Raw genomic sequence first — 12,730 nt, 5'->3', positions numbered from 1 at the left:
AGGCACAGAGCTGGGAGGGAGCCCGTGATGAAAGTGCTCTGAAGTGGACTTGTGAGCCCAAAGTGAAGGCTGACAGAATTTCAGAGTATAAATGCTCATTTCTCCACAGGTTCAGAGGCCATGAGTTAGGCATCATGGCTCTATATGGTAAGATGTGTAACTTTAGATACTTTTGTTTAGTGTCTCATTTGTCATGTCTTGGTAGTTTTTCTGGATTGGTCAAGAAGCGAGAGGAAAGAAGAGGAAACACTGCATGATATAAAGAAAGGACTATATGCTGGTAGATGACACAGGGTATAAATACTGGGCAAATGCTGACAGCAACCAAAGGGGTCCTTAGTCACACCTCCTGAGAGTGAGGAACACAGGCTGAGTCTTGAGGCAGAGAGTTTGGGATCTTCTCTGAACTGACATCGACACCAGCATTCACATTCTCAGGCAGCCAGACAATAATACAAAGCCTTCTACCAGCAACAGAAAATGAAAGTGCTTCAAGGTAAAGAAGAAGAAATGAGGTCTACACTCCACTAACTGAGGAAAGACACAAAGAGAGCCCTGAGAGGTGGAAGCTGTAATCCAGATGTTTCCCAAGAAGCAAATGAAAAACATCAAAACATAAGCTGTAAATTTCTCCCATCACAGAGAAACAGCCTTAATGCTCTGGCTTAGCAGGAGATGATCTACAAATTACATAGAGGCCTGTGGAAACCAGGCCAGGGAGGCTAATGTGTCTTCCTTCCCACTACTTGATAGAAAGAAGACTTTTTAAAAGGGAATTTACCTTTCCCTGTGCTTTGGGGATCCTCACCCTCTCTGTAATAGTTTAAACTCATATAATGATTCTATTCCCAAATGGAAGAAATATATTCATCTTCCTCTACCTATGGTTTTGTCTAGGATTCCAGGAACTAGCAGCCATTTGCTGCAAGCCTGATGATGACATCACCATGAAGTGGCCAGAGTCAAGGGACCCACAGAGAAATAGAACCCTGCCACACTGGAGAAGCACACCCTGGGCTTGCTATCTAAGCCATGTTGAATTGAGGTGTGTGTGTGTGTGTGTGTGTGTGTGTGTGTGTGTGTGTGTGGTGTGTGTGTGTGTGTGTGTATCCCTAAGGAACTCCAACTACTGAGGAGGCTTTCTACCTCTCAGGGGTTCTTAGGCAGGGTGTAGCTGGCTGGGTCTCAGAGAACTTCCCCTAGAACTTAAGTTTCTTTCTATTTCATTTTTTGGTTTGAGAATGAGAGGAAAGAAAGCAAGCCAGAGGTTTTCTTTAAGGATCCCCAATGTTAAGTGGAGAACAGAGGAACTTACTTTTCCAAAAGTGCAGGCAGCGCTGGGGAGACGGAGATGCTGCTTTTCCCATTGGACGATTCAGACTGGATGGAAACAGGACTGAGGATGAGTGAGGCAGCCGGGCCTCGGGCGACGCTGGGGAGGGGCTGCAACTCTCATTTCTCTTTCCTTTCTTCTCTCCCCCTACCCCAGGTTTTCCTCTGAGGCTCCATCCTAGCAGGGAGCCGTCAGTGTTCCTCTGTCCCATTTCCTGAGGACCAGAAGGCCTCCTACCCAGTGTGGGTTTAGAATCCTTGGGATGGACTCACAAGCACCACTGTTCCCACAGGTTCGGTTCCAAGCGCAAACCTCAGGAGGTGCCTAATGGCACAATGGGCTCAAGCTGGCAAACCTTTCTGTGCTGCTGCACTGGGTATAGGCAAAGTATAGGCTTTCTACTCTGTACCCATGCTAAAATCACCCACAGTGAATTAAACAGTACTGATCCATTCCAGGGGTGGGATCCATGATCAGGGTGGTTTCAGTGCAGCTGTTGTCATTTTAAAGTGTAGTTCTCAGTTGTCAACCACTCATGTAAAGGTGTATTCAGAAACCATGTATCTATGAAGACATCTGTTGCTAACTAACCTTTTCTTGTCTCTTCAAAGAAATATATTTTTAGTTTTAAAACATGCGTTATGTGTATGAATGTTTGCCTGAATGTATGTCTATGCACCATAAACTTGCATTGAACTTGGAGGTCATATTAGGGTGCTGGATCCCCTGGGACTAGAGATATAGATGGTTGTGAGCTGCCATGTGGGTGCTGGGGATTGAACCTGGGTCCTTTGGAAGAGTTGCCAGTGCTCTTAACTGCTGAGCCATTTCTTCAGGACCTTCAGGTTTCTTTGTATTGGTGATCTGGAAATTTCCATTTCAGAGACAAAACACTTACAAGGTAAAAGAAACTTAACAGTGATTGGTAGCTATGGGTACGTGGGGCTCTGAACTGACTTGACCAGTTTCTTTCACACTGAACCTCTCTCTGTACAGCTGTTCTAGAACGTACAGTGATTAGAGAAATCACTTGAGAAAGGTCTCTAAAGGTTTTAGAGAAAAGTCACTAGATTCACAAAGACTTTTGGTGTAGAAAAGATTCTCTTATATATTAAAATCGTCTCCATCTAGAATGAAATGCACATTTTTCTTTGCCTGTCTTTTTATGCCCTATAGAAATATTTAAAAATAAAGAAAATTTAAATGATTTGTTTTCTTATTGTCCAGAAATAACCATTATTGTGATGATTAATTTTTAATAATCAACTTACCACAGCCTAGAGTCACCTAGGAAGACAGCCTCAATTGAGGAATTGTCTAGACCAGCTTGGCCTGTGGTCATGCCTGTAGGGGGATTGCTAATTAATGTAAGAAGGCCCAGCCTACTGTGGGTGTAGGAAGACCCAGCTCTGGTCTTTGGATGCAATGGCTGCGTTCCTGCCTTGCTATATTTAATGGTGGACGATAGCCTGAAATTGTAAGCCAAATAAACCCCTTTCCCCCTAACTTTATTTTTGTGAGAACATTTTATTACAACAACAGAAATGGGCCTAGAACAGTTATAAAATTTCAAATGATTTCTTTCACAATTTTCTATTTTAAAAGGTACAAAAATAGAATTATATATTCTAATACATGTGTTTATTTTATATAGAAGCTGCTATTTCTTCTCAATAAACCATGGGTGATAATTCTACAGAAATTCTTTATGATGGTGTTTACAGTTTGCTGCCAATCTCCTGTTGCTAAGCAGTGGGCTACTTTCAGGGTTTCATTGTTGGAAACAATGGTGTAGTGATTTAGGACAGAATGACACCCAGTTCATGAACTCCAGCTCTGCAATCAGTTTTGCTTCAGCGATATCTGCCGCAACCCACTGTAAGCTGCGAAGGTGCTTTTTAAATGAAAGCATACCCTCCTTAAAGAATTACGGTTCTGTTCAAAGAGTTAGCTGCTTACTCCCTGAGCCATCTGTGCTTTGCTTGAGAGCACAGAGATCTCTTCTCAGAACAGTGGGAAGGTTTACACTGGGCTGCTTGGTGTATCTCTATCTACATTGTATGCTGGAAACGTCCTGCCCCTGCTGACCCTGTCCCTATCTACGAGCCCTCCATAGTAGTCATGTGAGGGAAAGGTAGAAAAGGAAAGACAGCACCATACTCACTAGAGCTGGTAGGGAAGGCATGGGTGAAGAGCTCGGGGCTTGGCCAGGCAGGTTCAGGGCATTAAACTTGGGAACCACAGCAACGCTGACCCTCCGGCGGGGCATGTTCTGTGGGAAGAGAAGCGATTCAGGCCTCCTGTCTTGAGAAGAACAGCAGTCATGGTTCTGAGGGTATTAGGAAAGCTTGCTAACTTCTAACATTCAATAGATAATTTGTTTTGGGGGTGGTGATGATGTTAGGAATCAGGGTGGGAAGAGTGAATCAAAGCTGACCCAAATTTTCTGTTGGTCATGAGTGATCTTTCCCATTTTAGAATTTGAGACTCCATTCTCTGAGTAGCATCCTAGATAGTATGTAAAAAAGGTCTGTGGCAAAACCGAAGTGTATGTATCATTTCACATCAAGTTAATGAAGGGTTGGGAAGACTACGCCCGAGTAAGAAAGATGGGGCATCAGAGACCATGTGAGCAAGTGTGAAAGCTGAGTACCCTGCTGGTACCCATAGGTCCAAGAGGGAATGACCATTTGAGTGACCATGAAGATGTCTGACACGTTTCTTCTGGGAGCATTGGAGTTCCTCTGCCATGCATACCTTTCCCATTGTGAGGGACATAGATCGCGCCGTGCGAGGAACCCCGTCTTCTATAGTAGGAAACAGCAGAAGAAAATTGGTATGAGTTTCAGGTTGGGGACCAACAATACACAGACAGGCAGAAATTAAGCCAAGCTATTCATGGGTCACAAATGGCCTTGCAGGAATGGCTCAGAGATCTGGGCACTGGGGACCCTTCACTTCTGATGCTTCACCCTCTACAAAAATCATCTGCAGCAAAGGGATCAACTGTCTTGACTAGAAATTTATTCTAACTCCCCCAGACACTATGAGAAGCCCTCATCTTGGGTTTCTGAGCTTCATTTGAAGCGTCTTTGGTATCACCCTGGATGGTATGTGAACAGGACTCTGCAAGCTTGAAGCATTCCAACTCATTCCACGTTCACTCAAAGGAGGGACGGTTGGTGACACTATTAGCGAGGAGGATGTGATGTTAAGGGTGAAAATTCACTAATAGAAGTCATTTCAGTGTGTTTCCTACACCACGACTCAGAATAACAGAAGCTGCCACTTTCAGAACTTCTCCTTATCGTGTATATAAAATGATACAATTCATATTCAGTGTTCAACACTATACCTGCATAAGAGTACGACCAGAAAAACAACTGGATACATGAAAAGTATTTTCATTTTTCAAAAATGTAAATCTTGCCCCTTTGAATATATTTTCAAATATGATTTGTTCAAAATTATCAGAAAAGTATCATCAAGGTCAGTTGGGTTTGGTTCAGTGTCACCAACATCCTGGAGCCTGTACATCTGTCTGTCCTCCATAGCCCTGTATTTTAAGTATGACCCTTGAAAAGCATGTTGCTATATATTTCATTTTGTTCTGTTTTTTAACTTGAGAATATTGTTCAACCAACAGTTTCACACTGTCTATACTTCTTGTGATCATTAACAGAGTTGTTTTTATTTCTATCATTTCATTTTCTATAATTTACTTTGTTTTTTTACTTTATTATTTTTTAATTTCTTTCCCACTCTACATATTTGTTGAGATACTATCCATCCTAATCTTTAAAACAGGGTTTTAACTTCTGATATTATTTGGCCTTAAATTTAAAATTAGGGCTGGAAAGATGACTCTGCTGCTAAAGGCTAGGCTCACAACCAAAAATAAATTTAAAATTAATCAATTATTTCCTAAATAGTGCTCAAAACAATAACTCTCGAAAACCTTTATTAGGGGGCTAGTCACCATTTTTATGTCACCCTGTGTATTCTCAGTTATGCATTATTCATCCAATCAGCTTACTGGATACTTATTGGCTCCACCCACATGCTTATGAACTTCCTTGATCACCATCCTATCTTGCAATCTGTCAATCTGAGACCCAACATCCCCACAACCCTAGTATAGTCTTTAATTGTCCTTTCAGCAGGGACCTATGAAAAGACCCCTTTCTTATCATTATCCCCAGCCCTAAGCCTTGCATGACCGCCTGTCTATTTCCTCTCAGTACCTTGAGGGGTCAAACCACTGTCATCTGGTGTTATTGTTGCTCTTGAGAGTTGAGAATTATCTATTTACAAATGTTCTTCTCATTACATTTAAGATCTTCACTTAGCTTTTCCTTTCCTTCCCCTCCCCTCCCCTTCCCTTCCCTTCCCTCCCCCCCCCCTTTTGTGTGTGTGTGTGTGTTTGTGGTGTACACACCTGAACGTGTATGTGAATATGTGTGCATGTTCATGCTTAAACAGGCCAGAGGTCAACACTGGGCATGAGACAAGGCTTCTTACTGAAACTAGATCTTGCTTCTTCAGCTAGACTGGCTGGTCAGAGAGGTCCTGGGATTTGCCTGCCTCCAATTCCTCAGAGCTGGAGTTACAGACGCAAACCACCACGCTTGAGCTTTGTGTGGGTGCTGGGCATCCAAACTCTGGTCCCCATGTTTGCCCAGCCAGGGTTTGCACCCACCAGGCTGTCTCTTCACTCTGTATTTTATCTTTTTTTTTTTTTTTGACGTTTACATTTCATGTGGATTGTAGTTTTTTCCTGATAGACTTCACTGCACTGCTGAATCCAGTGATTTGTGTGGAAGATGCTAGGTTATTTCTTTGAAGATTTTCTGTGCCTAATTTCCCCCTTATGGACCACATGGCAAATGGATTGTAGGCTCTCTCCCATACCCTGTGTCTCAGTATTTTAATCACTGTATCCATTCAACTGCATTTTGGGTAACCCTCTCAGATCTTCCAGTCACAATGAACAGGTTAATATTCTGGAAGGGTGGTGCTCATCAGATCAGGAGGAAGAAAACCAGGGTCACATGCACACCAGTTCTTATGGGGTTCAGGCCAGACGCGACTTGGCTCATCCACAATGCCTGATCTATCTTCCAGGGAAGATTTTTCTCAACCTGTTGTCAAGACCCCTTTAGGGATCAACCAACCTTCAGGGGTTGCACATCAGATATCCCACATATCAGATATTTACATTATGATTCATTACAGTAGAAAATTACAGTTGTAAAATAGCAATGAAAATAATTTTATGGCTGGGGGTCACCACAACATGAGAAATCCTATTAAAGGAAGCGGCATTAGTAAGGTTGAGAACCACTGCTCTAGGAGGTGGAAAATAAGACAGGGGAGAGGAATTCAGAATACTGAGAAACCTCCTCTACCATGGTTATCACACCTACCGAGTCTCCCTCACCCCTGACCCCTTGTTTTGAGGAGTTGTAGTTCTGTCATAACTATTATTTGATCCTGTGTTTTCCATCTGCCTTTCCATGTCTCTGCTGATTTTAAAATTCTAATTACTTGACTATCTGTTGTTCATAAACGCAGTCTTATATTTGGTGGGTCTAATGATTTGTGTTCACAGTAGACTGTTCCATTGTGTATTTGCGCTGTGAACTTGTCTTCATCCAGACCCTATGGAGGATTCAGTGTGTGGTGGTGCAGGGTGTGCCGCTCTGCAGCAGCTGACTGTGCTCCTGAGGCCTCCTCCCGATGTTCTTTCCAATTCCCCAGAGATTGCACCACCGTGGCTGTCATTCATGTACTTTCTCTATGAGGAAGGAGAGAGCATTTGTTCCTCCCCGGGTACAGGGTGAAAGAGGCAAGCTTCCACATTGGCTTCGCTGCTGGCTAGTGAGGGAGGCTTTTTATTCCCTGCAGAGATTCTATCTCAAGGCACAGTCCCTAGAAGGTCCTAGCCTGGCACACGGAGTTCATTGTCCACTCTGCAGGCACCAGGGCTCCAAGGTTGCTCTCAGCTAGTACTGAAAGCGAACAGTTCCAGATAAGCAGGGCTGCTCTGGCTTCAGCAAGCCGCAGGGTCGGTGTGGTTTCAGTTCTCTTCTTGGTTCTGGCTGTTTCTTGTGGGCTCAGCTGTTCTTTTAGGTGCCTTGTTTTATTTTGTCCAGCAGGAAGTTTAAGCATTTTGGATAAAGGATTTTTAAGTTTTCTGGTCACCCCAAAAAGCAGAACCAGAAAAAATTCTCTATATGTGAAGAGTTCAAATAAATTTCCAACCTTGCAGCTGGGATAATCAGAGAATTTACAAAATAAAAGGATAAATGTTTAACAAATGCACAGAAGGGCATCAAACTTTGAATCAAAACAATTTATGAGATAAATTGAGATAAAACAATTGTGAGATAAAACAATTTATGTCTATAAAATTATAAATATATTTTATATTTATGTATTAAGAGAGAACAAGTTTGGCCATCAGTGTACAACAAACCTCAACCATTAGCATAACCCACTAAGTGACTATGTCAATGAACAACTTGAAAATAGTTTATTTATAAATATTTACTTTCGTAATCTAGTAATGTTTTAATTTCATTAGCTTTTTAGTTAGTAAACAAAATAATACATTTTATTATAACCTTTTCACACATTATGTCATTCTACTAGGCTTATGTCTGCCCTCCTCATTGCCCTCCTGTCCCTTGCCCACTGGTCCCCTTTACCTCTACAAAGAGTCTCCCCTCTTTCAGCTAGTATTCATATTTCTAGAAGTTTGTTCAAGGGAAATAATCCAAAATGCAGATAATCAGCATGTTGCATGTCCCAAAAATGTGGTCTTTATGAGCAACTTATCTTTTAATCAGGGATATTTTATTTCACTATAAGTCTCAGTCATAGACAGACTGCCAGAAGTCATGTAAAGGCTTTTTAAAAAAATATGCTGTCCGGGACTGGAGAGATAGATTAGTGGTTAGGAGCACTGGCTGCTCTTCCAGAGAACCCGGGTTCAATCCCCAGCACCCACATGCCAGTTCACAACTGTCTGTAATTCCAGATTCGGGGGATTTGACACTGACGCACATGAAAAAAAAAAGATGTTGTTAGAGAATGGTCACAGCACAGCACACCTGCTCTATGTCTAGATTCACCAATGCTCACCTCTCTGCAACAGCCACAGTGGAGGAAGAGCTTGGAAAAACCAAAGTAGGACTAAATATCTCCAGCCCTTATTCTTTGGAGGATTTGGCTCTTGAAGCCCTTTGCTCTGGCTAGCACTTTTCCCAGCCCCCAGACTGGGTCATGGGACTCTACAGAGCCCATCTCACCCCAGGAGTCTGCTTATTGTATTTCCTGTGTGTGGGTGTACTGTAGGAACACGCTTGTGTGGCTATGTGTGGTATGTGAGGAGAATGTACATATAGAAGCCAGAGTGTCTCCCTTTATTGCTCTCCACTGTATTTTCTGAGGCAGGGCCCCTCACTGAACCTGGAGTTCACCATTCTCTAGACTAGCTACCCAGCAAACTTCGGGACCTACCTGTCACCTTTGTCTATCCTGCCCATGTCTATGTGCCTACGCCCCACATCAGTGACTTCAGGCCATGCTCAGAAAGCCATCCCCATCTACTCTCTCCTAGAGTAAACCAATCCTTTCCTTCTCTAACCTTTTACAGCCTGTGGCAGTGTCTTTCTCCTCCCTGGACACGACAACCCTCAGCCCAATGCCACAGGCAACAAACTCTCAGGACAGATCTGATTTCATCTGGCGGTCCCTGCGGCCGTTCTGCTGAGCTCAGAGTAGAGTAGCTGGTGCTTGTCTGCTTCCTTTTCTTGTCGCACTAGGACTGGGGCTATGCCATGCAGGGCATCCCAAAAGTGCTCAAAAAGCACCTTAGAATGGATGAATGAGACCCCTGGGTAACCGATTATCCCATAGAGCATTTTGGGTTTTGTTTTAGACAGGCTCTTATTCTATAGCCCAGGCTGGCCTCAAACTTGCAGTAATCCCGTTTTTGCCTCCCAGGTGCTAGGATTCCTCTATAAGATTCCTCTATGACAATCACTTCATCCGCAAAATTCTGGTACATTGGTTTACAGGAGATATGAGCCTTGTATAGAAATAATTACCCGAACCTACATGCTAGGGTTTTCTTGGAATCCACTTTCCATTTGTATAGAGAGCAGTTTGTTAGGGGTCCAGATGCTTGTGGCTGGGGAACCTGGCTGCCAAGATCCGAAGCAGACAGTCCTGAGCACATGTACATGGCCTTTGGACTCTGGCAAGTCTCACTGAGATCCCCAGGAAGCTTGCGGAACCTCCTGTTTATAAAGGTTTTCGGTCTGTTATACTTTCCCTCCTCCTGTTCTTGGTAACACGGATGTTTGCATTCCGCAGGAGTTCCTAATGTGACAAGCTGTTTGCTTCTCCAGCTAGCACTCTCCTGGACCAGACTCGAAGCCCTAGCAGCATCTGGGGAGAGATTCTGGTCCAATGTACTATCATTTTCCTCCTGGACTGAGCAAGAACCTCTGAGCTTATCTTTCCTGACTTCAGCTTTGATACTCTGCAAACACACTGTGCTCGCTGAAGTCAGAGTAGTACAAACATAAAGTATGGGTGTGTCCTGTGACATGCTTCTCACCGACTCCCTGTTCTACAGGGCAAAGGCATGGTTACTACTGTGGCCTGGACGGTGGTCAGCCTTGCAACATCACTCCAGCACTGCCGCCTGTGCTCTCCTCCACATCTTACACATACTGCCTCCTCCTCCTCCTCCTCCTCCTCCTCCTCTTCCTCTTCTTTCTTTAAAACCCTGCAGAGATGACCTCCCAGGAGGTATCCATCCTTGATTCCCTGAGCAAACTCAGGTGGCCCTTCTCTGTCTTACACCAATTTGTATAGAACTTCTAAAACATTAAGAAAAGAATCACTGAAGCATGTGTCTTGCCACGCATCTGCTGTTTGTCACAGGAATGGCTCACTTAGCTTAGGCCTTTTCTGCCCCACTGCCCAGATTCCAACCCTGCACCGCACTGTTGCAATATTCTTACAAATACACATACTGCATTATCACTTCCGTGGCCTTTGACATGCGCTTTTCCTGCGGGGAACAAGGGCACAGGTGCATGGCGACAGCTGAAGGAAAGGATTGGTTTGCTCTAGGAGAGAGTAGATGGGGATGGCTTTCTGAGCATGGCCTGAAGTCACTGATGTGGGGCGTAGGCACATAGACATGGGCAGGATAGACAAAGGCCCAAGACCAGAGAACTTCAAGGCCAGAGCCAGGGGCAGTTCCTCACAGGACTTCTATGTAGAAGATTTATCCTCCAGACAGGAATCCTTTAGAATGAAAGTGGGCACCATTCCATACTATGCTGGGACTCTGAGCACACCCAAGGGCTTCTGCAAGACAGCCTTGAACTTTTATATGAACTCCCGCTTCATATAGAATGTTTTCTGGTTCTGCTCTTTGGGGCGACTGGAAAAAATTAAATATCCTTTGATTGGAATGCTTAAACACTTCTGCCAGACACAACGGAATAAGCAGTCTCATGAGTTTGAGGCCAGCGTGGACTAGGGATGCCGATCTGCTCCAGTTATGTAAATGCTGTGCTACACTTACAGTGAGCCACTTCAATGCTCATGTTTCCCTAACGGAATGCCTTGGATCCTTCGTGCTTTCTAGAATAAGGCTCAATGTCTTAGCATGTGATGTCCAGAGGGGGCAATCCGAGGGACATGGAAATCAGAGTGTGCTTGGCATCTGCCACTTTGGTTAATTACCAGGAGTTGGGAAACCCGTGGTACCTTTTATGTTTCAGATTCCAGGACCTCCATCCTCACTGGAGCAGCTGCTGTAATGGCCCCATGAGTGGCTCTGGGCAGAAGTGGAGGAGTTTCAACCAGCCAGATATAGCCACCAAGCTGTCCTGATCCCTGAGTCCCAAGCCATGGGGCACCTGTCCTCACAATGAGGACAGGAGCCTGGTTCTTACCAGAGGGCCCACAGCTGCGACTAGAATTCTGATTTGCAAGTTTCTTAAATTCCATGAGCTCAGCGTGGTCCTTCTCATACGTTCTCTTCAGATTCTCCACATACTGCATCATCACTTCCGTGGCCTTTGACATGCGCTTTTCCTGCGGGGAACAAGGGCACAGGTGCATGGCGACAGCTGAAGAAAAGCACCAGCTACTCTACTCTGAGCTCAGCAGAAAGGCCGCAGGGACCGTCAGATGAAATCAGATCTGTCCTGAGAGTTTGTTGCCTGTGGCATTGGGCTGAGGGTTGTCGTGTCCAGGGAGGAGAAAGACACTGCCACAGGCTGTAAAAGGTTAGAGAAGGAAAGGATTGGTTTGCTCTAGGAGAAAGTAGATGGGGATGGCTTTCTGAGCATGGCCTGAAGTCACTGATGTGGGGCGTAGGCACATAGACATGGGCAGGATAGACAAAGGCCCAAGACCAGAGAACTTCAAGGCCAGAGCCAGGGGCAGTTCCTCACAGGACTTCTATGTAGAAGATTTATCCTCCAGACAGGAATCCTTTAGAATGAAAGTGGGCACCATTCCATACTATGCTGGGACTCTGAGCACACCCAAGGGCTTCTGCAAGACAGCCTTGCACTTTTATATGAACTCCTGCTTCATATAGAAGATCAACAAGCACGCGGGTTTGCTGGGAAGAAGCACTCTAGGGCTGGGTCATGAGGACTTAATGTGCTAAGTGAGTCTTGACTTTCTGTGCAGGCAAAGAGGAATTACTGATCGTGTTAAAGTGGGGGATGATGGAGTCATGAACGGAGACAGGACAGACGTGAATGAGACTTGTGGAGTGAGCACCACAGGGAGCAAGTGTCTCAGCTGGTCCAGGGGAAGCAGGGAGGAGAGCAAGAGCTGAGACACAGAAGATGGGGGGACCACAAGGCAGGGTAGGGGGCAGAAGGCAGGGTGGAAGGACCACGTTCCGAAGGTTACAAGCCAGGTATGGTGGTGCATATCTGGATCTTAGCACTCAGGTAGTTGAGGCAAGAGGAACATGAGTTTGAGGCCAGACTATACTACATAGTTAAATTCTGCCTGAAAGTAAATAAATAGGGGGCTGGAGAGGTGGCTTAGTGGCTAAAAGCACTGGCTGCTCTTCCAGGGGACTCGGGTTTAGTTCCCAGCACCCACATGGCAGTTCATAACTGTTTGTAACTCCAGTCACAGGGGATCTGACACCCTTTTCTGATTTTTGATGGCACCAGGTATGCATGTGGCACACAGGTGCAGGCAAAATGCTCACAGATATATAAAAACACATAAAAATTTAAAAACAAACAAGTACAAATAAAGAAGAGAAGAGTAAAGACAGATTCTATAACATGGAGAACTAGAAATATATTTGGAAGGGTTACATACAACGGAGGTGGG

The 12,730-nt window shown here is 44.5% G+C and overlaps 1 protein-coding gene across 4 annotated transcripts in view; it reads right to left on the bottom strand.

Annotated features, from left to right (window-relative positions):
• Irag1 (inositol 1,4,5-triphosphate receptor associated 1) overlaps nucleotides 1-12,730 on the bottom strand; it is a 115,798-nt gene that overhangs the window by 15,710 nt on the left and 87,358 nt on the right. For all 4 annotated transcript variants that reach the window (XM_021167038.3, XM_029479807.2, XM_021167036.3 and 1 more), the window contains 4 exons: nucleotides 11,317-11,458; nucleotides 4,091-4,140; nucleotides 3,498-3,605; nucleotides 1,316-1,380 (listed from right to left, as the gene is read on the bottom strand). In XM_021167038.3, the coding sequence (XP_021022697.1) occupies nucleotides 1,316-1,380; nucleotides 3,498-3,605; nucleotides 4,091-4,140; nucleotides 11,317-11,458 (365 nt within the window). The remainder of the gene's footprint in view (nucleotides 1-1,315; nucleotides 1,381-3,497; nucleotides 3,606-4,090; nucleotides 4,141-11,316; nucleotides 11,459-12,730) is intronic.

The sequence above is a fragment of the Mus caroli genome, unplaced genomic scaffold (genome assembly GCF_978045245.1).
Source record: "Mus caroli unplaced genomic scaffold, Mus_caroli_1 scaffold_8, whole genome shotgun sequence".
Lineage (NCBI taxonomy): Eukaryota > Metazoa > Chordata > Mammalia > Rodentia > Muridae > Mus > Mus caroli.
This window is presented reverse-complemented; position numbering and strand designations above follow the sequence as displayed.